Source organism: Taeniopygia guttata, chromosome 3, assembly GCF_048771995.1.
Source record: "Taeniopygia guttata chromosome 3, bTaeGut7.mat, whole genome shotgun sequence".
NCBI lineage: Eukaryota > Metazoa > Chordata > Aves > Passeriformes > Estrildidae > Taeniopygia > Taeniopygia guttata.
This window is the reverse complement of record NC_133027.1, coordinates 33,481,057-33,508,082: the sequence shown is the minus strand read 5'-3', so window position 1 is coordinate 33,508,082 and position 27,026 is coordinate 33,481,057. Positions and strand designations below refer to the sequence as shown.

The 27,026-nt window shown below is 34.5% G+C and overlaps 1 protein-coding gene across 6 annotated transcripts in view; it reads right to left on the bottom strand.

The window, feature by feature from the left end:
* Positions 1-27,026, bottom strand: part of MEI4 (meiotic double-stranded break formation protein 4) — a 129,392-nt gene that overhangs the window by 9,688 nt on the left and 92,678 nt on the right. The window contains exon 6 of one of the 6 annotated variants that reach the window (XM_041715071.2): positions 4,276-26,926. The exons of the other annotated variants lie outside the window; for them this stretch is intronic. Coding sequence (XP_041571005.2) covers positions 26,876-26,926 — 51 coding nt within the window. The 3' untranslated portion in view covers positions 4,276-26,875. Of the gene's footprint in view, positions 1-4,275; positions 26,927-27,026 lie in introns of those variants that run through there. 6 annotated transcript variants of the gene reach the window in all.

The following is a 27,026-nucleotide window of genomic DNA, read 5'->3' as shown; positions in this document are numbered from 1 at the left end:
CACAAAGAGACGAATACTAGGAAAATGTTCTTGAAAACATGTTCAAACTCCTCTGAACATTTATACTGTAAGCACTGTCAGAGGCAGAATGGCCATTCCCATGTTTTTCTATCTGTCAGTTTAATTTACTATCCCACCCTCTATCAATCGCAAGTTACTTCAGAGAAAATCTTCCATTTTTTAGCTTGCAGCTCTGGAAGCTTACAACCAGTGGATCTACATACATCCCCCCTAATTTTCAATGAGATCAGTCCTTGCTCCAATGCTCCAAAGCCAGAGACAGAATCCACCACTCCAGGTTCAAAATCACAAAGAAAAACAGCCCAAACATAAGCAAACCTAGGTGATTGTTCTCACACTGACTGAGAACAAATGTGTGTTTGATCCTTGTCTTTATCTGCTGCAAAAGAAAATCTAGGAAATCTAGAAAAAACAAAACACTTAAGCAGGAGCAAGGAGTGAGGAGTGAGTCTAGGCATTGCCCTGTATGAGGAAAAGGACAAACCTGGTTTGAACACAAGCTTAATGTTTGTAAGAAAAAGAAGTTGACATCTGCTTTCTGAATCCCTTTCATCCAAGGAATCAAAGCTTCTGTATACTTTTAACAGATAAAAAATTATACCACTAAGAAGACAGATTTCCTTCTAATTATGCAGTTATTTCTCCTCTTCCATAATTAGAGCCTTAATATTCTATAACTGTTCAGGGCAATATTTAACTTAATATTGAACCAAACTTTGTCTTTGATTTAGGAAGAAGTATTTTAGAACAAGTGTCTTTCCTCTTGTTTTAGAAAAATCTTGTATTCATTGTATAGATAAAAAGTCTTTAGGAAAGTGTTTATATTTCACATATATATGTTTCCCCAAACTATTTTCCTAAAATGGATTAATGTTTCTCTTAGATACAAATGAAACAGGACAACAATGGTTTTTCAGTGATTCTACTATCTGTCTTAAACACCCATATTCCACTACAATTATGTCACCAAATCATGTAACAACGTCTGAATTTTCAAACAATACCCCAAGAGTCTTCCAACCTTTAACTGTAAAACTCAAGAGACATGGGAGGCATGGAAGACTCAAGATATAATTTCATAAACAGTTGACAAGCAGTGCCATTTTTCTTATTGTATTTAAAACTACGTGGAATATGTATGTACAATAAATATTGAGTGGGTTAATCGAATTTAACAACATGAAAATATTACTTATTCAGCTTAAAGATGTGAGAAATTACAGATTAAATATATTTAATTGAAAATCTCATAAGATAATATATGTCATGAAATCATGAGAACACCACAGTATATCTAAAACTTTGCATACATGCATCAAAACTTAATTTTGGAAGGAAATAGACCTTTTGACTAAAAACATAACAAAACAGAAAATGGAACAGATTGCTCTCTACAATCTTTTTAGGCTTTACAGAAACCAGATGGGTATGACTGTAAGCAAATATGGTTTTGCTTTCACATTTTACTTTTCCATTAATTATCTGGTAGACTCTTCTGGAAAGATCCAAACCGAGAAGTTGTCTATGCAACTTCACTTTTTAAAATTTGTTTGTTTGTTTGTTTGTTTCAACTGCTTTAGCAGCACAGTAGTATAAAAAGACAGGTTTTTAAGAGCTCCAGAATAGCAGTTTAGAATGTGAGTGTCATAGTGCTGGAAAGCAGTGATATGCAGTTCAAGATTGGCCTTCTAAACTTCAGCATGCCAGCAGTAAGTCTAAAGACAGTTGCATTTAGGAAGATCCTTTTGAAACTGAAAATCTTGTGTGAAAATTGCAGCATCCTGACAGAACACAAAAAAAGCAGAGTAAACTTGAAAGGGATTAAATTGTAAATTGACTGTCAGAAGCCAACTAGTTTTTCTAGCTTTGAAGAAGAAAATACAAGAAATACACCGGAAGGGTTATGTACAGGAAAATGCTTATAATTCTAAAATTTATGATATCAGGTGAAACAAATAATAAAGAATTATTGAAGAAAGTTCCATGCTCTGAGTACTACTAAACAGTGAAATTTACTAGGTCATACCAAGTCCAAGGGCTTCCTTTTCATAAAACCAGAATAGTTCGACTCCCATTCAAAGTAGTCTGGGGAAAGTTGTCTGCTATGCAAGTAAGAGTTTCTACCTAGCAAACCTGTCACCTGGATGATGCTGTAAATCTCAGATATGTAGGCTGAAAAGGGTATAACTGGCCTTGACTAAAAGAAAATTTCTTCAAGAGTGCAGTCAAGCCAAAATTTGGATGTTCAACACCACTATTTTCAGCGAGCACAGAGTTGTTTATAGCAGGTCTCATTCCTTGTGCTAGAAGGATACAATCAAGAAACTAATCTGGGAACAGAAGGGTTTGAAATGACCTAGAGGAAAGCTGCAGAAAAATCAGGAATATTTACATATGGCAAGAGAAGCATGTGATTTTTCGCTCCGGTATAATTTCTTATGCCAAAGCTTCAACACAGCTCAGTAAAATTAACTAGAACTGAAAAGTTCTAGTTAACTACAGACTTTTTTATTCTTCCCAGAATTTTTGAAGGATAATGTTCTCATATTGAATTGGACACATTAGAGCTGAATACCCCAGCAAAAATACGGATGACTTTATCAAATGGCTTTGCTAAGACAAATATTTAAGAAAAAAAAGCTAAAAATGAGCAGAAGTGCACTCTTTTGCACTGAGTCACCCAAAAGGAGGCCATTAAAATCAAACAACAGAAATATTATAGGAGTTTAAAGCAATTAAATTTGAACCAGAATTATTAATTCTGGAAAAAATCAGAACCAGAGGAAAACCAACCCAACTGGAGCTCAAAGCACATTCAAAGTCAAAAAGAATCTGAAAGAAGCCCACTGAAACACCATTTGACTTGAGAAACCCAGCAGATAAGAGTTTTAGGTAAATGACTGAGGTGTCATTTGAGGTGGATCTGTTACTGAAAGCTGACATGAATGTACCTGTAGGGACCCTGTACTTATGGGACCCTGATAATAGTTAATAAGCTAAAGTTTCCAGAAACACACTGTCATTCATGTGACTGTGGTATGATAGCTGCATAAAAGAAATGTCATAGTATTGAAGGAAACCAGAATAACACTGGGGAATAACATAAACAATGGCAGCAAAAGAACGGTGTGTCAGGGATGCCACTGGAAGTCAAGATCATACTTACACTTGTTGGAACTGCATTTTAGAATGGCTTGGGTTGGAAGGGACCTTAAAGATAACCTAGTTCTAGTTATTTGTAAAAAAAAAAGGAGTTGAAATCCACCTTTCAGCTAAGGCTATGATTTCCTCTGATGGCCTGAACCAATGATAATATTACATGAATTGCATCTGAAAACCTCTCCTGTCTTCTTTAGCAGTTAAAAACTGTTCTGCCATTCCTTTTCATGTTGTACTCCTGTCACCATCCTTTTGGATTTTCTCTATTTTTTCCATCCCTCATCTCTAGAAAATAGAAGACAAATGCCCCAAATGGCAAGACCATGAGTCTGGGCCATGTCTCTGATTTTGAAATCTGGACAAAACAGATTTTTTTTTTTTAATTTGAACTTCCCACAAAAACATGGTACTGGCGGGAAAAATGGAAGAGTGCAAAATAAGCAAATCTTCAACCTGAAGAAAAAGACAAAAATCTCTTTACATTCACTACAAAACCATGGATGTTTTGAAGCAGACTGGACCAGCAAAATAACACAGCATTAGAGTTTTACATAGCATTATGTAAAACTCTGCAAGCTGCTTCTATGAGAAGCTGAGTTTAAAAATGCAATTAGGATATGGCATTTACCTGAACAATTTCAAGGCTTAATAGAGTTTCAAGAAGGTTACAGAAAACAGTCTCTAATCCTCACCACCATCAAGACAGCACATGACCTTTTGTGTAAAACAACAAATAGCATCATCCTACCACAATTAAGATAATCTATATTCAGTAAAGATTCTCAGAGAGAACTCTAGTCTTTCTGCAGCTGCGGGCACACTTGTCAGGTTAACTGTGCATCAGAATGCAATGTTAGATATAGCATGGTATATATAAAAAAATTGGCCTGAAAAGATTAGAAAAATTTTAACATTTCAGAGGATTACTAGCCTTTGAAAAATATAGCTAAGTTTCAGTTTGGGACAGGCTTGGGATTTTTTAATTAAATGATCTGGAAAAAGAAATAAAGCATGTTCCTAACTGTGGACCAGATGGAAGAATTCAAAATACCTCTAGTTATTTTACGTACCACATTATTTACAATCAGGTCATAATTACCAGAATATATAATCATAATACATACAAGAATTTAGCAAAGCTTTTTATGTGCCTTTAGGAATACAATTCTTTCCTCTTTGCTGTAAATTTAATGCAATTTAATATAATTGCTTAATCTATCAAACAAGATTTAAATCACTGTGAAAGATATTAAAAGATCATATTAACAAACCATACTAAACACACAGGCCACCTAGCTCTTCAAAATTATTTCAGGTGACTGCAGGAATACATTAATAAAAACATGACAGAAAATCATTAAAGACTGACTCATTTAAAGAGGAGAGAAGAAACAAAATCAAATCCTATCAGAATTGAGGTACATAGATCATCTTTGTTATGCTGTAACTGACTCCTAGAAAATTTCTAGTTTTTAGAAGGTCAGGACTCTCTGGCATAGCAATTGTAGCATTACAAATGAGTGAAAGACATCAGCTGCAGTATAAAGAAACCTTCCTATTTTAATGCTCAAACTGGTTTTATTTAAAAAGAAAGTCACTATTCTTGTGCTTAGGCTTTTGTGAAGAATATCTATGCACAGGGAAAACTTCTGGGATAATACAGCAACTTGCAGAGTGAACAAATAAGAAAGAATACTGCTACATTTTTATGGCTCTAAGGTAGCCATGCAATTAATTCCTTCAAGATTCCCTGATGACAGCAAAATAGCCAATAGCGAACTCATGCTCTGACTGTTTCTGCTACCTTAACTCATTTAAATTGAGTTAAGGTTCTTCTATGCCATATGGGCAGACACACAGTCATTTATTTAGTAAAGCTTTTAAGATTCCAGTCTGAAATGTAAAAATTTCTCATTTGGTACTGTCCCAGTTCCACATCTCTTCCTTAATACTCTGTATTTTATATTCCCTATTGGAGAGGGAGGAGCTAGGCTTATCACCATATAGAACTATAGCTCATTAAATGTTCTTTTTGGTTCTCAATCCTCTGGACAGTAAGAATTTAAAGACTTTGACTACCTTCACTCTAAAGGGTTAATTAGGCTACTTCCACCTGCTGTTTCCCTCAGTGGGATCTTAGTCTAGTGTTCAGCAAGGTCAACATTGAACCATTACTACTCCGTCTGTTACTTTACTTTCCCATGAAACTTTCTCAACTGCTATATTCTCTTTCCAGAATAAAATATGACCTATCATTTATTCCAAACACTTCTTTCCCCAAGTGACACAGGATTTAGCAACAAGAATGAAATCAATTTTGGGTTTTTTTTTCCAATCAAGTTTTTGAATGTCTGAGATTGTATATACTCATGTATACAAATATTCATGTGCAGATGAAGGAACTTAGTATCTTAATTTTAATTCCACTGTCTTTTAGAAAAAAAAAAAGGCAAAAATCTCAGCTGAAGAACCTTCTTTCCATTTATAGGAACTTGCACTTGTTTTTAAGATCAGAAGAAAACTTAACCTGTTGTGAAAGATCTCAATGAGAAATGGAACCACTTCTGACTGTGATAATACAAATGTACCCACAAAGATATAGAGTAAATGCAATTCTCAAAATAAGGGATTATAGTCAAAATTTGAAATAGTAATAAAGAGGAATGTATTAGGCCTCTTGTGTCTACTACAATGTGAGAGTAGGTATCTTATAAAACTTTTCTCAAATTATGCTGTCATGTGGGTGTTGTTAACACCATTATTTAAGTGGATCCAACTCTGGCTGTACATGTGGGACAGTGAAGAAGTATAGCCTCACTATGTATGATGCACAGAACTGGATTCCTCTGAAAAGTAACTGTCATTAAGGCAAGGGATACTAATATGGTTCTAAAATCTTTACTGAAAAGAAATACCTCATCTACTCTATCACTTGAAAGACTGCATTACCTACAGATAGATGATCATAGGGAAAGGTATTTTTCTATGTAAGGTACTCCCTCCTTTATGAAAACTGTACAACACCTTGCTTGACAGGGAATATCAACACAATCCCTGCTGCCTATAATATCCATATGATGAATGAATAAACCTTGGAAGAAAAACTCTTGAAGACATTACAAAAACATTGGTCTGCCCACTGAGGGAGGGCAGTTTAGGCAGAACTTTATGTTTGCGTGTACCTTAATAACTAGCTAGAGAAGGTGATGATGCAAATCATTGTAACTTCTTCCCAATTCCAATGTCATGCTTTTGGTCTTATGCATAGAATTTAACTTTCATTCACACTTATATTCCACTTGCTCCCATGCAGCCACAGAAATCTCAACAAACCTCCTTCACCCAAATGAAATTAAATCAACATATGTTGATTTTTTTTTTTTTTTTGGCTGGTTGTTTTGGGGTTTTTGTTGTTTTTGCTTTGGTTGTGTTTAATTAATCTATTAATTCCAGATGTTGAAAGTGGAGATTTTCATGACTTTACCAGATTTAAGATAGCCTTGTTAACAGAGAGATATTCTGGCCAACATCTGGTGAAAAAGGAAGCATTCTAGATATGGATGTACAGTGATCTTATGATCAAATCAGAATGAATGTCAGTCTGAAAGACCTCAGGGATCAATCTGGCAAATATAAGTTCATCCCAGAAACATACAGAGTGCATGTATATATGTGCTGAACAGTACAATACCCCCTCATGACTTTCATAAGGATGACAACTAATTTTCTAGAAGGATTTGTGTTGCTTCTCCTATATTCTCACTTAGTAAACAACTGAGAAAAGGAAGGAGGCAGAATCCCACGCTTGTGGGAAGTCAGAGCTCACAAAAGGAAGTCAGTTGTGTCATCAAGACGAGCATAACAAGTCTGAAGACATGGGAGCTTCGAAATATTACCAAATCCCCAAGCCAGCTGGTCTAGCCTGAGGTTGTCTGAAAGAATTCAAACAATTCCAAAGGTAGTTCTTCTGATATACCACAATCTTTAAATTGTAATAATGAAGACACAGTATAACTGTGACACAGTAATAACTGCCAGACACAGTATATGCATCTCCTGCTGGTGTTGAAACATGAAACTGAAGACCTCCTTCTGGATAAAGTCAATGCCTTTTGCTGCCTTTCTTTGGCTTCATTGCAGATGAATGTCAGAGTTGCTACTAACTGCAGAAATTGTGCAAAGCTTCACAATTTTTTTTCCTTAACACTGAAAAACAGGTAGTAGAGTCTGAAAAGTCAGCTTTCTGTCTTCACTCATCAGCTGGAAATCATCATTGTTTGGGACAAACATCTTTCTTCTCACAGCTTTGTTTGAACATTAAGTCAATGCTGCCTGACTTAAGACACTGCCTTTTTGTCAAGAAAAGTGCCCACCAGCAAAAAAAAAAGAAACTGTATTTGGTGATTAGCGGGACTGTAAGAATTGGGAGATTCAGACAGTCAATAGAACATTCTTCTGAAACCAATGTTTTCTCATCACATTTATACCAAAAAATGAAAAAAAAGCTTAACAGATCAGGTGGGTAATCCACATGTATTGCTTCTTTCAATGGTGGGAGACTATTGTGATGATGGAAATGACATGATCATCCCATCCTCACCAACGGGTACCACATTCTCCTTCTGAAAAACCAAAACAGTTTTGGAAACATTCAGAAACAACAAATTTTTTCAAAAAAATTTCCAGTTTTTTAATTCTTTACTACTCCTTTTTTAAATTGCAGCATCCTCTAACAGTTTCTGAGAATAAGATATATGTTAGAATCTCAGTACTGACAGGATTTACTCTTCTAATTCAGTCTTAAGTATCCATTAGATGTGGATCCTCAGAGAAGTGCAAAGTATTGGCTGAAAGTTCTGCCTTAGAGAGAAGCACATCTGCAGTGATATCAACAGCCAAAATGTGGCTTCTATCAACAGACAAGAGGTGAATTAGGAAGAAAGATTACAGAGAATTAGCTCATATGACAAGAATTTTTATAGAATATTCACACAGAGAATGGAGCTAGAACGTTGTGCAGGAGCTGAAGATCAGGAAAAAAAATATACTAGATAATATCTTTGAACAAAGGTGTTTCTTAGATGCAAGGATTTTTCTTACCTTGAAATTTCAATTTAGTTATTGCACAATGATAAAGGGCATGGAAAAATACTCAGTTTCTCTTCTTTATATCATACACTGGTTTATATACTTCTGTTGTAACTCTCACTTGTTTGCTCTTTAAATCATAATCTTTTGTTCTCTCAGAATCAAGGATTTTACAAGTCTCTAAATATGTTGTATTTATTCAAAACTCTCTCTAGTCTCTTACGTAGTTTCTGAGAAGACATTATCACCAATTGATCAATTTTGCCGCCACTCTCATTTATATCTTTACTTGTTTCTCTTACAACCTTAATAAATATTTCAGAACAGTTGCTCTGCATTGGAACAATAGTTATAACCTTATTTTCTGTACTTGGTTATTGACTTTAAAGAACTAACTCTTGAGGGTTAAACAAAATAATAATTCATTACATTAATGAATAAAAATTACAGTAACCACAATCTTCAAAATTTAAATTTACAATAGCTAGCACCACCTTGCTACCTTAATTGATTTAAGAATAATGATAAAATACTTGGAGTGCTTTTTAATTTGCTGCTCTTGCATGCAGTATGATTTATCTTAGGATTTAAAACTGTGCTTAATTGCATAATAAGTGATGGCAATATATGCAACAAGTTTTTATTAATATCACTGCCTGTCATACTTCATATTGAAAACAATCTACATTGGCTCACCTATAAATTGAACTTGCAACACAGGCCTACTTCACACTAAGTAGCACATTAGTATTCTACACAGACTGTAATTGCCCTTCTACTGCTTTTATAATACTCGTGTTTTGATATGCTCTCCTTGCATTTATATTAAAAGCATTTGAGAAGACAGTCATTGAGTGGTGGGGGCAATTTTGTAGGAACACAGGAACATTTTTTTAGATTTATTTTGACTTTGTGCATGTCTGAAAGTATTTCTTTGGTATTTGTTTTTAAAGAGAAGTTAACTAATTCATGTACAGTGATTACTCCAGTAACTGCTGTATTCACTGCAGAGCCTATCAAGCTCAAAATTATTTTAGAAAGATATAGCATAATAGTAACATGATTAGAGCATACTGACACAGATGATTAAGAGACTCATGCAAATTCATAATCTCTTTTAAGAATGAACTCTGGATGTTAACATCGTTCGAAGGCAAATGAAAGAGGAGAAAATGCAATACAAACACAAATGATGTATAAGAAAATTAGCATAACACAATACTTAAGGATAGTTTTGGAGAGAAACTGTGAGATAGCAAGATTGGGGGTCCTGATTTAGAATGGTATTCTCCAAATTAGTGCTCCCACTGAAACCACACTGCTACTTGCTCCCCCTCTACCACTTCCCTTTGGAGGGCTGGAGAGGAGAACTGGAGGCACAAAAGCTAAAGATCATGGGTCGAGATAAGAGCAATTTACTAGAAATAGTAAGGAGATAGGAAAATGAACAGTAACAACAAAAATACTAATGACAGAGTGGACAAGAAAGAGGGGAATGATTCACAGAAAATACCACCACATAACTGCTCCTTCCCCACACCATGGCTATAGGAAACCCCTTTCTCCTAAGAAGAGATGCCCTTCCTCTTGCCCCTGGAAATGATGTGAGGTGGTATAGAATAACCTCCTATGCTTGGTCATGCCGCCTCCTGACTACTGTAAAAATCAATCCTGTCATGGCTGGGATCAGGACACTGGGAAAATGTAATGTGTCTAACAGGAGACATCCTGTGCTTATGCTAACCCTTTCATGTTATCCAAGTGCTGTGGAAGGCAACACAACAACACAAGTGTTTTTCCTATGTATTCCCAGACTGGATTTACTGTTCTTATTTATCAAATGTGTATGTTATGTAAGTGGTATGTCAAGTGGTATGGTAAAGAATATAGTAAGCTGTGAAGAACAGCACAATCTGTTAGTCTAAGTCAGCAAGTACACTGTACAAACCTACCTCTTCGCAAAAAAGTAATTCTTTGTAAGAAAATGAGACATCAGGAGAACTTTTATGTACTGACTTTATTTAAAAGGACATATACAAATCTCCTTCCCATTTCCAGCTTGAAATAAATGTTTTAAGTGCCTCACTATGGAAGCCACTTAGGGTTTGCAAACTGCAATACTGCAGGTGAGATGCACAGAAAAACAAAATCTAAGATGCACCCTTTTCTTTAACTAAGAGTACAAAGAATATATGTTGAGGTTTTTAAACCAAGACACAAATATAAGTATTTACTAAAAATTAAATGAATATCTGTTTAGTTTCCAAAAGTAGTCAATCAAGAGCATGAAGTTCTAAAAATAGAAAAATCATCAGTCTTAAAGCAAACTGTATAGTGAAATAGTAGGGAAAAATTATTAACAATCCAAAGCTGACGGAGTTTCAAAAAGATTTGAGAAAGACAGCAAAAACTGGCTGACAGCAAAAAGCCAAGCAATGACAATGACTCACAAGCCTACTCTGCGCAGTGCACCCTAACTAGGAAGACACAGCTACTGCTCAGTCTTAAATATTATGTACTAGCAGGCCCACAAATTAAGCACCAGAAACAGGTGGTAAGAAATCAGTTACTTTTAGAATTTACAACAGAGCTTGGTTGTGTATTATATGTAGCATCTCCTTAAGTTGGTGACACGTGTTATTGTTTCTATTTTTGTGTCTGTATCAGACTGCAGAAGGCTGAAATTTCACACAGTCCATAGAATAATAAAAAAAAAAAAGTAAAAAAAATTCCTTGCTTACTTAAAAATCAATTCTCAAAGGCTTTCTTTTTGCTGTATTCATATCTTATGACATAAGACATAACCTTCCTAAATTGAAACTAATGCCCATTCATTGGTATTTCTACAGCACAACTGCCCTTCAAGGGTTGGAAAGAGTAGGTAAAACCAAACTAAATGAACAAATTCAGATTTTTCCAAACAAATATTTTTACTTAAAGTTCTTACAGCAAAGAAACACAAAAACAAACCAGCAAAGTAATTCTACCTCTATTAAAAAAGAATTCCAAGTTCTTAATGAAAGAATGAACCAGAAAGCATCTGAAAGTATTAAATAATGTATTACGAAGTTTTTACATAGTCTGACTTTTAAGTTAAGAAAGGGCCAAAAAGACCACACTGCTTGATCTGAAAGTTCGAGAAAGTGAATTTAATTGTCTTTCAGAAATTATTCAGAAATAATTTTATCTTAAAGATTACAAATTAGAGAAGTTGCTTTTTTTCTGTGTAAGCTGCTGGTACAACAGCTGAATTTTCCAAGTACCAACACTGGAAATGGAAACATATGCCCAAATAAAAGTGAATCTATTAAAGGAAAATGTGAAAGCACTGATAAAATGTTAAATAATCTATATGTAAGAAGTAGAACAGGTGGCAATGCATGGCACTGAAGGTGAGGTAAATATTGTCATGCAAGTAATTGCTGAATGAAGCTAAAAGGATCATTAAGTGCTAGAGTAAAACACCATGTTCAACTGAACAACCGACCAAACAAAACCACCACAAACCTGAAAAACCAAACCAATCCAAAAAAGCCTCAAAGCAAACACTCCCACCAAAACAACCCAAAAGAAAAAAAGAATTTTAAAAGATACTAGGAGTAAAAGTAAAACTAGAGATAAAAAGAAAGATATCCTACTAAATTCAAGTAGGAAAATAAGTAGTTAAGAAAAAAATCCAACCCAGAAATAGTCCAGAATGGTTTCTGCTCCAATCCTGAAGTAGAAGAAGAAAAGAATACTTCTATTCTATACGATAGTGTGGATGGAACTAAAAAACTGCAGATATGAAAAATCATCTGCAATCAAACTGCAGATATGAAAAATCATCTGCAACAACACAAGAGTACATTAGGAGATGCTCTCAAATTCCTCCCAGAGCACCTTTGCAGTTTTATCACAATGAATATATGTCAAAACCCATATTATAACATCAAATTTGTATATTAATTCTAGATTAACTGCTTGGAAGATCTGTTTCAACAGAATAATGCATTTGCCAAAAAGGCAGTGGGGCCTGTTTGCTAGTGAACTTCCTTTATTCTAGTACAGTTATGAATTGACTGGAACAGAATTCTGGCTCCATGTTCACACTGAATGTTATAAAAATGTAAATTTTATAGTGTAAAAAGTGTTATGTTCAGTACAAACATAGTATTTCATGGTTTGAACTGCAAATAAAGAACATCAAAGGAAGCAGAACTCTCTTCAACCCCAGAAAGTTCTTGGCACTAACAGATATTTGATTAAATTACAAAAACATATTTTTACTTTTGCATAGTTAATTAATTTTAGAATCGCATGAAGAAGTGGAAAAATAAATTTATTATTATGGCAAATCATTTCAGGGACCATAATTATTTTTCAAACAGTATTTGGAAGATGCCAATTTATTTTAAGTATCACAGTTCACTGCTTATACTCCTGGATACAACTGGCAACTAATATAATCCATCTATGTTTCTATGTTTTATTTATTAGCTTAGCAGACAGATGTGCACTTACTGAATTTCACATTATTTGCTAATATTTTCCTATAGCAACAAAGCCCTGAAGGCCTTGTTAGAAATATGTCAACTAAAAGGGAAGGTCTGTTTCTGAGTTTGTTTTTTACATGCAAATGCTTTTACACTTAAATATTCAGACTTTGGGGGAAAAAAATCTTTTGCCAATGATAGAAACAATTATGATTGGATAAGAGAATTGTCCATTGCTGCTCCAGCATGACCCTCAATATAACATAAGGGCAAGTAAATCAATTTGCCTTAATTTCAACATAATTAAATCCATTAAAAAAATCCACAGACCGCACTGTCAACTTATTTCCATAACTACACCAATATCTACAAAATTTCTGAAATTCTTGATGCATTTGACTGAAAATCCTCTGTCTTAAATTTCTACTGGAGAAATAGGTTCCTTAGGAATAAGTTGGTATTTTTGACTCCTGTTTTTAGATTATTTTTTTATTACTTTTTTAAAGTCTTCTTTGGAATTTGGAACTTAGCGTAGGGAGGTAATTTACAAGTAAGGTATTACTGATCAAATGGCTACAGGCATGTTATCTTTGTCAGTGAAATTCCAGAAGTCTGTCTCCTGCTGAGTCAACTGCAATTAAAAAAAAAAAAAAGGTACCTTGTGCACAGATTACAACAAAATGTATCATGTTTATTTTATTCCAGAAATTCATGCAGAAATTCATTGGGAGCCATCACTTCTGCACACATGAACAGCACTCAGTTGCTCACAGAGAAATCTGTGTAATCTCCAAATGGATACTGATTAAGGTGGAAGAATGAAGTCACAATAGTGGTCATAAGGAATGCATCTTTAAAGACAATAGAACCAGCAAAAACTTGAGATATTTTGGTTGGAGAGGTGGTGGTGCTGTGTGTAGAGTTAAAAACAATGTTGCATGCTGCTATTCTGAATTTCTCATACTTGCAACTGTTACAGTAGTGTCTAAAGCTGCCAGCAAAGATATTTAAAATGCCCTGCATTGGTTCCTCTGCCTTCACTTTTCAGGCAGGAGAATCAATCAGGAAGCAGCTCAGGATGACAAAAGATGTGCCAGGGGGCCAAGTCAGCAAATGATCTTTTGGCTCCAAAGGGAGAATACTGAATACTGCTCTCTGGCTTGGCAGCAGCTCACCGGGGTGCTGTCCCACAGGACCAGAGACTGATGGACTACCAAGGTCACATGGAAAAGCAGGAGTCCTCCCAGTTACTTCCCCCGTCACAGAAAGAATAGCTTTGCCATGGCAACTGTCCTATGAACTCTTCTATGTTTAGTACATCTCATTTTGGATATATCTTTCTGGGAGTCAGGCTAAAACCAAAAAATTTCTTCCCCATTCCAACAGTGTTAAGAATCAATATGACTGAATTGCTGGAGCAATCTCAAATACCCTTTTCTTTGTATGCTGGTAGCCCCTCAAATCTCTACTTAATTTCTTCTTTGAATATCTTACACTGCAGTTTAAAACTGTTCAAACAAGAGCAGTAAGAGAAGGAAAATGGGATGGCATGAAAACAATCATACAGTAGTACAGATATCTTACACTACTAAGATTTCTCTTTACACCAGAAATTTGTGTTTGATACTGAATACATATTACTGTAACTGATGCTTTCTTACAGGCATCATAACAAAAGTGGAGGACACAAAGTTTGAAAAAGCAGTTAGAATACCTCAAGTTTGCTAAAATGTGGTACACTTTGTGAATGAGGAGACAGAGGAGAGAATTGTGTTTTCAGAGCATCAGGTAGAAAAGACAACCAGGGCAGATATCACTGATAAGTACAGGTAGCATTAGGTAAGAGTTTGTTTCATAAACAACAAAAAACGATGAAGCTGTGCCTTACATAGAGCCATAATAAAAATCAGTGATACAAATTAAGGGCTATGTGAAGAAGAAGAAGAAGCAAGAATTATAAATCACTAGGAACGATCTATAGAATCCTTTGGTATAGGAGGATTCTACATGGATTCTAAATAGAAGAAAAGGAAACTCAATTATACTTACATGAACAAATTCGTAATTCTTGTCTTAAATACTATTAATTCTAAGTTAATTCTATTATTTCACTAGTACCTAAACTCAGCAACTATATAATGTTATCACAGTATAAATTCAAACATTTAATGTAATTTGACTGTAAAATATCCTCTAGAGATTGCAACAGGCTCTGGATCTGGTCTTTAAATTTTGAATTTAGTAGTATTCAGAATTACTATTAGACCATGAGTTCTAGGAAAAGAATTAGTTTCCTGCAGATGGATTTCTTCCTCAAATAAATATTTTTAAAAATAGATAATACATAGCAAAACAAAACAATATTTAGTCAGTACTACTGATTTGAGCTGATTCAACATAAACCTGGTTGGACAATTGCTTACAGTTCATTCATAATTTCTCTAGTTTACTATACAATTATATTTCATATATTGCCCTATATAACTTTATATAACTATATAACTTTATGCACCTATAATACTATTTCAGCATATTCTATCAATCTTTATTAGGGATTTTTCTTGGGTTTTGCTTTGTTTTGGTTTTTCATTAGCTGTTACAGTTGAAATTCTTTGAAATGCTATTCAGTGAACACAACTGTAATTACTCATTACTCAGATCCTTATGTATAACTGTGCACAACTCTCTAAGGTATCGATCAGTGGTGCAGGTCTTCATCTCCTTTTTTTTTCCTCCCTGTTTCCAAGCCTTCTCTTAAGATTACCATTTCCTCCAGCTTTAGAGATAAATTATATTATACACAGGTGTTACATTGAATACTGAATATTAGCAGGGATATCAGAAGTAATCTGTCAGAGAAACATAGAATTCACAGGACTCCAAATATGAAATTCCCAAAAGGCTCCTTTTGATGCAAACCAGTCACTTTCATGCAAAAATTACCTGTTTAACATGCCTGCCAGGACACATCTAATCTACATCCTGAATTTTTATTACTGCCTGAAAAAGAAAGTTTTAACCTCCTGCAATTTGAAATCCTGAGAGTGGGATGTGTTAGTTGTTTTCTAAAATGAGTCAAATTTTGTACATTTCTTGTAAAGCCTCTTTGCTGACCTACTAGCATTAATTATTACACCCTTATTATAACAATCTCCCCCAAACTAGCATTCACACTCTTAGAACAGTATTGCAATTTCTCCTAGAACTCAGAAGTAGGGAAAATCTTCAGTGTAGTTCTGCCTCCTTTTTCCCTCTTTGTGAAAATTTTGACCATAATTATTTATGTTAATATAATATTAAAAAACAGCATTTAAGAGCTCAGATATATGGCTGAAAGGGTGCTGAAGTGTTTAATCCCACCTCTCACCCTGAGATATGTTCAAGTATACTTATGTCACCACCAAAAGATACTCATAATTAATGTATTCCAGTACTTCAATAAGTTTGACTTCTAAGCTTAATCAACAAGTAAGTTTCTTCTTGTTCACACCAGTACACAAAATGACTACTCCTTGTTTAACAATTTTTCATGTTCTGGGAAGCAATTACAACTTCTCTTCCCCCTTATTCCTCTCATCCACATTATTTTATGGAAACTAACATTTTGTTAGCAATATATCTAAACACATTGAACATGTACACAAAGAATCCCATAAAGATTATAAAAGATGGAACTGACCCATTCTATGATTTATTGTATTTTTAAACTGGTGCAAAACTTTAAAAACAAACCCAAACCACAAATTAACCAATAATAATTGGTTTTAGTGATCATAATTTATTTTTGACATTTTGATCAACTCTTGCTCATGCATCATATGTTGCCTAGTTAATATACTAGCACACTTATAAAGAATACTACATTACAATTATAGTGACAAGATTTCACAATCCTCATCACAAAACACCTTTTACTGCTTGGCCTATTTAGCAACACTATCTGTAGAAAACTATGAATTTGAGAAATATAATAATAATTGTTATATTATTTTAAAAGTTACACTTTAAAGGTGATTAGTTATGCTGTATAGCAAATAAAAAATATTATTCCATAAAAAGGATAATTCTCTAAGCAGTTTAATTCCCATGTGACTCTCTAAAGTCATTAGGGGAGTAGAAACTGTCTTCCTTGTTGGTAATCTTAAATCATTTATAAGGAGAATCTCAGCAGCTTTATGCTTTCCTGGAAAGTTAACTTCCTCTACTTTTTCTACAGTGGTATATACACTCTAGAGAAACATACAGGTTTAGAAAGAGCTGTCTTTTGCATGATAATTAATTTTTAAGAACCCATGACCATGAAAGACGGTATCTTGAATAACCCACAGACTGCAATTGGCTCCTACATTACAAAAACATAGGTACGAACTTCTAATTAATTAAATTCAGACACTCAAATTTAAGTAGATTTTTCTTCTAAGCTAAACAGAGTTGAGCAGTTCTTGAGCAATCACCATGCAGAATAAAGTAGTGGGACACATTCCAAAGGTTGACCAAAGCATTCACTAGCTGAATCATGAAACGTAGAGGAAATAAACGTCTACAATTCAGACTATGTTCTTTAATATGCAAATAATGATGTTATTTATTTTATATAGTTCCTTAATGTACTACTAGCTCCCAGCTTTTGCTAGGAATGGCAATTTTAAATCCATATAATGGCACTACAATCCTAATTTGTTACTTTATGCCTACAGGTGTTCGGCTGCGATTTGGTTTTTTTGGTTTGTTTTTCTTTTTGAAAAGGGCTCTTGCTTCTGTTACTATAGAGAATGGATGATGCTCAATTAGAAGAAATATTGTTCAGTATTTTTTCTGTTCTTATATTATGCATGGGCATGAAATGTGTAGTATTCAGTCTCTGCTCTAAATACAGAATTAATACTTTTTTTTATGACAATCATTTATATAATCCCACACATACCACAAATATTACTTTAACTTCATAAATGCTTTTAGAGTGAGGTAATGCCTTCCTACCTTTAAGAAAGAATATTTTCAGTGTAGCTGCTTATGCATTCATGGCTGTCTAGGACATGATTTTACAATGCCTGCTATTGCACAGAAATGCATAAATTCAAAGCAAAGCCCATGGTAGCTTCTGTGAAAACTGTAGGCACTTATGTCTTTCTCTTCACAAAAATGGTCTGAGGAAGATATCTACAGAAAAAAAAAGGTTTCAGTCTGAATGATAAACTTTTTTCAAAATTTACAAGCTGAAAAAAGCTCTAATGATAGAAAACACTATCATTTACCTCATCTACAATGTGGGTGAATTTTACCATGTGAGAATTGATTATTTCGCCTTGCTTCTGAGACAGAAAAGTATTCTTTTCACATTATACCTGAAAATTTATTCTGTTTTCAGCAGATGGTACAATAATGTCTTTCAACAATACAGCATTTATCTGACAGAAGCACAACCCACTAGACTAATCTTGCTATCAATATTGGAAATACTAACTGGAATTATACACCATTTACTTTTGAGAAAAACATACCAATTACCTAGAATTACTTCTTATTTTCAGTGAGAAAGAGTTTTCAAGCTTAAAAATGCCTTGCCCTCTTCAGCCCCAAACTTCTGGTGTTACCTTCTCCTGGCTACTCTGGAGCTAAGAGTCTGTGAAAGATACACAAGGTTTGATATGTAATCAGGTTTGAGAAGAAAAAGGAAGGCAATTATGATGGCGTTTAGGTGGCTGAAAGGGAGGTGTGATAACATCAAAGACCTAGCAGTAGCACAATAGTAGCAGACAATAAGAATATCTAGATGGATACAGAAGGGAGGTTAATCACAGTGAAGGATCACCATGTTGATGACTCCAGCTCCTGGCAAACACTGCTCTAGACTCTAGATGTAATTTGAGATCTCAGTAATCCTTGGTCATTTACCCGTTCTGTCTGCATGGCCTAAAAAGCAGCACTTTACCTCCCACGGAAGGAAAAAAAAAAAAAAAAGCAAAAAAAAAAAGCATATTCTCTGACATGAGTGGACACAAAGAAAGGTTCACCAAGCTTATCATATAAGCTGCACACTTCCCAACTAAACTACACATCCAGGTGAAAAACAAAACAGCTCCTAAAAGATCCAAGTACAACAGTTTCTAGATAAATAATTTTGTTATTTAAGTTATTCAAGATCCTTCTTAATTCAGGCAAGTTCTAAATTAAACAGAGAGAGAAGCTAATGTGTTGCTTTCCTTGAAACTTCCTCCTTCATTAAAATAATTTAAAAATAACAAGAAAAAAGATATGGAACATACTTAAATATAATTAGTTCTAGCTGTTATTCAAGGTCCCTCTGAAATATTTTTCAGCCCTGGAAAGCTAAGGGCTAATTTAGTGGGTTATGTGCTATCCTCTAGGTTTCTTAGGTGTATGAAAGGTTTTCTACAGGAAGTTTGAGAAAAATTAGGAGTTTCAGAGCATGTCTCAATATTCACCTTACGTTTCCATAAACTGATAATTATACCTTCACTAGTTTGTAACTCCTAGAGTGTTACTGAAGCTCCTATAAGCTTTCCTGCAGTATTACTCCTTCGTAGGTAGAAAAATGACTTGTCTCTCTCTACATGACTTAACATCTTTTCTTTAGGATGTCAACTAATTTGCAACTATAATCTCATTTCTAGAAAATTTAGCAAACACAGTAGGTTTAGAGATGACACAACAGCAGAAGTGATGGATACACCAGAGGACTGTGCTACTGTTCAGAATGATTTTAAAAGGCTGGAGAAACTGGCAAAAAGAAATCCTGAGTTGTTGCAAATAGAAGTGCAAAAAATGCTTTGAGCAGGTTGTTATATTAGATAATTTCCAGATGTTGTTTCCAACCTTTTCTATTCCATACTTTGACAATCATTCAGTTAATTTACTCTGTTTAAGTTAATCAACAGGACTGAATCATAGTTAAACTAATCAAATTGTGTAGGGAGAACTCAAAATGGTTAATTTATCCAGTTACTCTAAACTAAGTTTTTTTTATAACTTATGCCAATAGGCAGAAATACTACTTAAGTTTATAACTCCATTACTCCACTCTCTCATATTTATCATACACAATTCACTATAGTATTCTGTATAAAATGTTGTAGCTAGGCTTAGTAAAAGATCTTTGATTAACTGATAAGGCTCCATAAAGCGTTCTTGAAAACTGCAAGTTCAGCTAGAAGTTTAATAATCTGAAAACTCAAGAGGCACTAGTATGAACTTTTAATGAAAGAATTAATTAAAAAGATGAAACAGAGCACAAATGATCTTGTTTCAAGACAATACACCCAGAGGTTTAATTTGGCTTTGCCAACTCAATTTGCCAACTCAAAAAAGGAATGACAGATGCCAAGAAATTCTAAACGTACAAGTTACATCTTCAAAGTCTGCACTATAATCATACTACCTGGGGTGTCATTGTCTATGAGAAAGGAGACATAATAATATATTTTTCTTCTATTTTTCTAATTTTTCTGCTCTATGCATTCCACTTCTCCCTATGTGAATTACTATTGCAATCAAGTGAAAATAACCCTTTCTTATATAATAGGAAGCTAAACTGGAGTGGATTCAAGAAGGTTGTTTTCTAAAACGACTTTTAATTCTGTAATGTTGGTGCTACATGCATTTCAAATGTATACTTTAGCAGAAAATAAATAATTCTACAGGACATACAGCACAAATTGTGCTGCCATAAATTCTTTTGTAATAGTATATGTGTGCAAGTGTGCATTCACAATTGTGGTTCAACTCAGCAGAGGTATCTGGTTATCTGCCTTTGATACAAGTTCAAGACTGCAACCAGCAATGTCTTAATCCTCAATCTAATGAAGCCATATAAATCATATATCCTGCCCGAGAACACTTCAGCTTATCTTTCAGGAACACCTCCAACTTCAGCAAAATGTCCTCTGCTGCACAAATCCTGGACATCCAAGCCTTACACGAATCCGGCAGCTCACATAATTAACGCACAGATCTATACACACTTAGCTGCTGCTCTCTTTCTCCCTCACCACAAACCTAGTCCGGTATCCCATTCCCATATCTCCAAAGTCCCTATGAGTCCCAATAAACTCACTCTTACTCTGACACTCAGGTCCACCACATTAGCTGCACTGAATCAGTTGTGGACTGAGGCTATATCATCAGTGCCTACCTAAAACTGAACCCTCAGATCCCCAAGTCCTCAGCACAACAACCTTAAATCTATCTCTGATACCTTGTATAAAGATGTTCAGCTTTAACTCATCCCGACCTGTCTCCCTAAATTATATCTACACCAGAAATGCTGTCAATGTAGCAATGAATAGGAGCTGCTGCTGACACTGGTTGTAGAACCCATTTTCCCCTCTGGGCACAGAATTAATAGTGGTTGCTGTTTTGCCAGATCAAGCTTTAGCTTTAACCAGTCAGGCCGAGGGTGTCACCCAAAATATATACTAAGTTTAAAATATGCTATAGAACCAGATTTCATCTTCCACATGTCTCAGCCATGCAAACCATAATTTCAATGTTAGCTTCAAAGCAAACTCTATGCAGCTAATACCCTTCATCCCTGATAGAAACCTACTCTGTTAATAACTTCTGCATCAGTTAAATCCATGAGAGACAAATTCTGCTTGTTTCAGAGCCAAACTTGGAGCAGCAGCTTCTTCTGACTGTGGCAGCAGCACTTGAACATTTTAGAAAGCACCAAACAAACATCAGTTAATCTTCCTGGTCTTTAAAACAGTGATGGCTATGCATAAGCTCTATAGATAGACAAACACTGTTTTAAGTCTATTTTTAGCAAAACCAAATGAAACCAACAAAGGAGGTTCCAACGGGGCAAGCTGATGTTCTAAGTCATTATGTACAGATCTGTCACATGTGTTTAGAGAGAAAACAGTGTGCAAAGCTAAGAAATCCAAGATATTGATGTGTCCTGTAAAATGGAAAGAATGTTTTGAAAGAAAGATGAAGTTATAGTTTTACACTAGTATCCTCTATGATTCCATAGTTTTCATTTACATTTTACTATATTTATCTAAGATTTTAAAAAGAGTTTTAATTATAAGCTGTAGTTGGTCTTCAAACAAAAAATCATTTTATCAGTGATTCCCAGTTAGAAACCTAGGTCTACAACTCCTTATTTTTCTATTTTATGAAGTTGTGGAATACTAAAGCAGACCACAAAGCCATTGACACAGGAACTGTGCATTTATAATTTATCCCAAAAAAGCATTTAGTGAAACTGTGTTAAAAGCATGCATAATGAAGACATTAAACAATTCTCCAAATAAAAATCCAAAGGTAAATCTGTAACAAAATCTGTTACCTTTCGTGGAAATTGAACTGTTAAGAGCACATAAGGTATATGTGCTATTCACATAGACAACTGCAACACCCACAAAGCATTAAGGAAGCAGTGCTCAATTTTCTGTAACATCATTCCATTTTGCAAATCATTGTAAGCAGGAATGCTCAATGAAGAAGGGAGCTTAAAAGGAACATTGAAACTATCTATTTGAAGGCACAGGTTTAAGTAAAAATCAAATGGTCTTCCAGACTAGCAGGTATACCACACATGCCACAAAAATCTGACGCTTTGTCCTTATTCATGCTTTCAGGCATGCAAAAGAACTAAATGAGCTGTAAAGAAAGCAATAGGAAAAGGACAGTATTAACACTGAGAATAAGGAAGCAAAAGCAGCATCAATCTACATTTTAAAAAAGGTATAATGAAAGCTTTACTGCACCAGAAATTCAAATAGGAAATTTCATTTCATTTATAATCATGTTATTTTTGGTTCTGTTGGGTTTTGGCTTATGGGATTTTTTAGTTTTGGTGTTGTTTTTTTTGTTTTTTTTTTTTTTTTAAACCTGACTTTGAAACAAGATTTACAGACATATTACTTACCAATTTTTTTGAGATGTATTTTGGTATCTTTAATTAAGCCTTTTTTCTTTTTCCACTATTATGTTTCCATGAATGACATGATTCACCAATATTAAGAGCAATAATACCCTAGTTGACAGAGTTCTCCTCATGTAATCGATATTTGCTGCTTCTGTTCCCAAACACATCTGAGCTTTTCTGATTACATGTCATCCTCAATTTTGCCAAGCACCTAAGAGTAGTCAAAGCCCTGCTACCTTTTAGTTCTGTAGGAACACTTCTAAACTCCTTTCTCCATAATGGTATCATTTCAAGATAATATGAGAGGGAAGAGAAAACTGCATGAACCATTTGTCATTTTCCAGTTCTGTCAGACATGTAAGCATCTTAAAATCTAATCTGTAATAGGGGATGACATATGCAGCAAAAGCATATTCTTCAAAGGCGTATGGAACTCTTCTAGCATATACCAAGTCTTGACTGATTCTCTCATTTCTGCCTTTCAAAGAAGAGATTTACATATTCCCAAAACTGTATCTCCACACTATGTATATAAGAAAAAAATGCAGATCCACTAATTATTCTATCCATCCATTATTTCCTTTGTTATCAGTAGCATCAGTAGTTGCATGGAATAAAAATTACATTACATTTACTCAGAGTACTATTTTGCAGCACCTTTAGCAATTTACAATTTGAAATATGCTACAATCTGTGCTTACAAGAATAACAAGGAAAGAAATTACAACTTAGAAAGGATGAACAGATGTCCAGATGCAAGTTAAATTATTTTCATAAGGTCTACATAACACCAATCTCTTTTTTTTCTACCTAGGTAAAGTATTATTAATCTGATGCATCAGCAAAAGTCAACAGTAGAAATTTTAAAAAGCCAAATATACTTGATAGTCATTTTAGTACCTCAAACAACAGTAGACTGCAAAAGGTATTCAGCTTCTTTAGCTGCATAATATTCTCAGTTTTTTTTTTCTTATTAACTATTTCAGACATTTTCTATCATAGTTGGGGAAAAAATAGTATAGCCTTTTTTCCTTACCATAGGAAACCTTTATTGAAATGTATATAAACTTATGTTTGAAGAGATTAAACATACAGCATAAATGAAGTAAACTTCTTGGAAAGCGGAGCTTGCCTGAAGAATTCCCTACATCACATCAGACACACTTGCCTTCAGAATAAAGCATGTGGTATGTACCACACCTGCCCAGATCAACCATTGGATACATAATAGATACATGGAGAAAGGCTTATGATGACAAGCTCTGACAATAGCTCAGTTCTCAGTACTTTAAACCTTCTGATCATCTAGCTGAACCCAGCTACCGGAAAACTCTCTTTTCCCTTATGAACTGATTACCAACTGAACTAGTCCAAAATGACATTCACAAAGTCTCTAATTTGCAGGCCAGCTTGGAAAAAAAAAAAAAAAGGCTCTCCAGCCACAGGAATATTTCAGCCCTTCATTTGCTTCCATATAGAGCTGTTCTGTGCAGTTTGACATTCCAGTGACATGCCTGTTAGCTATACAGTGCTGAATAGCAATGAAAGTCTCGGGAAATACTCAGAATCATAGTGCTTCTGTACTCCTCTGGGTTCTTCTGCAGTGGCCTGCACAGACTGCTGGTCTTACAGGTCTTCCTGTTTAGAGGCACATGCATCACACACACCACGGCTGAAAGCATCTCACAAGAAGCTCCAATCCACATATCCTGTACAATCCATCATCATCAGTCACCAGCCTCTTGTGGACACTAATAGAATTCGAATACATGATAACTAACTTAACTTATTAATTACAGTAACTAAAATATACCTTGCTCCAAACATCTAACAGTGTTATTTACATATGTTTGTCAGTGTACAGACAGAAGTATGCTTTGCATGACTACCTGTTACAATGCTCTGCAGGATCAGGTCTTTGCTCAAATAACATTTCTTGCTCAGATCATCCAAAAAGACATTTTTGCAGAGATATTATGGGATTTTCATCCCTTAACTTTGGAAATTTTTAACATAAATATCTGCATTTCAAGTTATCAACTTATATGTTCTTCCTCAGAGCCAGAAGAAAGAAGCAAACAACACTAGGACCAATTATGATAATTATGAATGAGAACATAGGTTGGACAAGAAATTACTTTTCCCTTCCCTTGACTACAATGGAAAGTTAAAGTAAGAAAGTCAGATGGAAATATCATAGAAATCTGAATTCAAGTGAGACAAATGCCACCTTATGTCTAACTGCTTTGGCTCTTTTGAATCAAAGCTGTTTTGTTGTAACGAGCCCAATTCTCAAGAATTTATGTAACAAAGCCTTGCATGACTATCTATCTTCATGTTGGCAAATTTTTAGCTAATCTTAGCTGCTTGGTTGATTTTTACAAGAAGCAGACAGCAAGGTCTACTACATATACCTAAACTAAAGAGGATTAATCTCATCCTTTATATCCTCTGCCATTCACTTCAGGTGACAAGTCAGCACCCGCATCTGAATTTGGACTTAATGCTTACATATAATATTGAGAATTACATAGAATTTGGTGCTTTGATTACAAAACCCTAAACAAACAGCTATATAGTGTACAGTTTTACTCTCAGCAGCCTTCTGATCTGGGTCTTCTCATTCCCATCCTGCCTTGACAGTGACAATGATAAAACTATTTTAAAGTGTCAAAAAAGTAAAAATGGTACATAGAAAGTAATGTGATATAAAACTTGGGTAATGCTACCTAAGCTATGCATCAGCAATTACTGAATAACAGAGCTTTCCAAAACCTCATAGTATGTCTTTCTTTCCTATTTCAAAGCCTATTTTCTGGTTTCTAATTTCCTTTTACAGAATTCTCAGAATTAATACTGGGGGGGTGGTTAGAAATGAGCGGTAAAACACTATGTGCCTTCCATTTCTGGGTTTCTGTCTTTGAAAGTCATAATAAAGGAAGATCTGCTATCATGAGAAGAGGTCAACATTTGAAAATTAATCCATCTTCCACGGTATCTGAAATCTTTGATTCTGAAATCTTCTGAAAGGATTTAAACAATTAGACAACAACATAAAAATATTCAGAGTAATCTCTGTACTTTTCTGTTGTAGTTTATTAGAAACACTCTCCAACAGACAACCTAATTTTTTAATTTGTAAAGCATGGGACACAGATAGTGTTTTAGAACTGGGTCACAGACTGATACCCTTGTTCCAAGAAAAAAGTTACAAACTCTCTAAAATCAGTCAGAACTGGAAAGTAAAATATTTTCAGTATTTATCAAAGATGTATACACAAACCTGCAAGGGACTGAGCTGAGCGCACTTCCTACTGAAGACATAATGGAATATAAAGTTGCACATTCTTGAATTCATGCATTTGACAAACTACTTGGAACTTAGTGCAAGTCTAAATGAGGAAATTAAAACAGAAATGTTGAGCTATCTAGATGATTCATTGAAAAAAATTAAAAGGAATGTTGTTTTTATTCCAAGTCTGTGTTGGAAACCATCTTCAATTTAAAAAAAATTATTACTATAAAAAAATAAACCAGAAATTTGCTTGGATGAATAAGCTATTTTTTTCAATTTCTGTTTTCCATCAAATGTTCAAAAGTTAATTGCAAACTAACCTGGATACACGCCTTAGATGATTCTTTATTTCTCCTATGTGCCAACAATAAAACTAACAAACAGTGAGGCAAAGCAAACTTCATGTATTTCCACACCCCTAATCATAGCTAAAATTAAGAATCTCTAATTTGATTGTTTTAAATGGGAGATACTCTTTGCAATTAACAGTGGTTTTGCTTAAGTAACAAAACACAATTAGAATACTTGTCAACTAATGATTATATGAAGTATTATCTTTCTCCAAACTCTAATTTATGAGCAGATTTTTTTAAAGCTGGTGGTTTTTTAATTTCAAATGGATATTGTATAATTAGATTTGATTATAAAACAAGAAAAAAATACTTTAATCATTTTTAGAATCATATCTACCAGAAGCCATGCAACACGAACATTTGGAAGCAGGTCCATAAATCAGAATCATAAATAAGGCCATCAGAATGGAGTCCTATTGTGATATATTTCCAGAATACTATCACATGCAGAATATATGAGGGTTTGTAAATGAACACAATACATCTATTAGGACTAAATGCAAGAGTGCATGAACTTTAAAAACATCGACTTCACCACAAGCTAAGCAAACCAGAACTTCAGTTACTTTCCATAGTGTACTGCAGCTTTTCAAAGTCCTAGAGTGTCAGCTACAGATTGAGAGATGCCCAGCTCCTGAGGCTTCACCAAATATGAAAGCAATAAAAATAATTACAGTATGGCAAGGTTAAACAGTTCCATAGTAACTAACTCAGCAAAGCACAATGCTCAGTATGAGCTT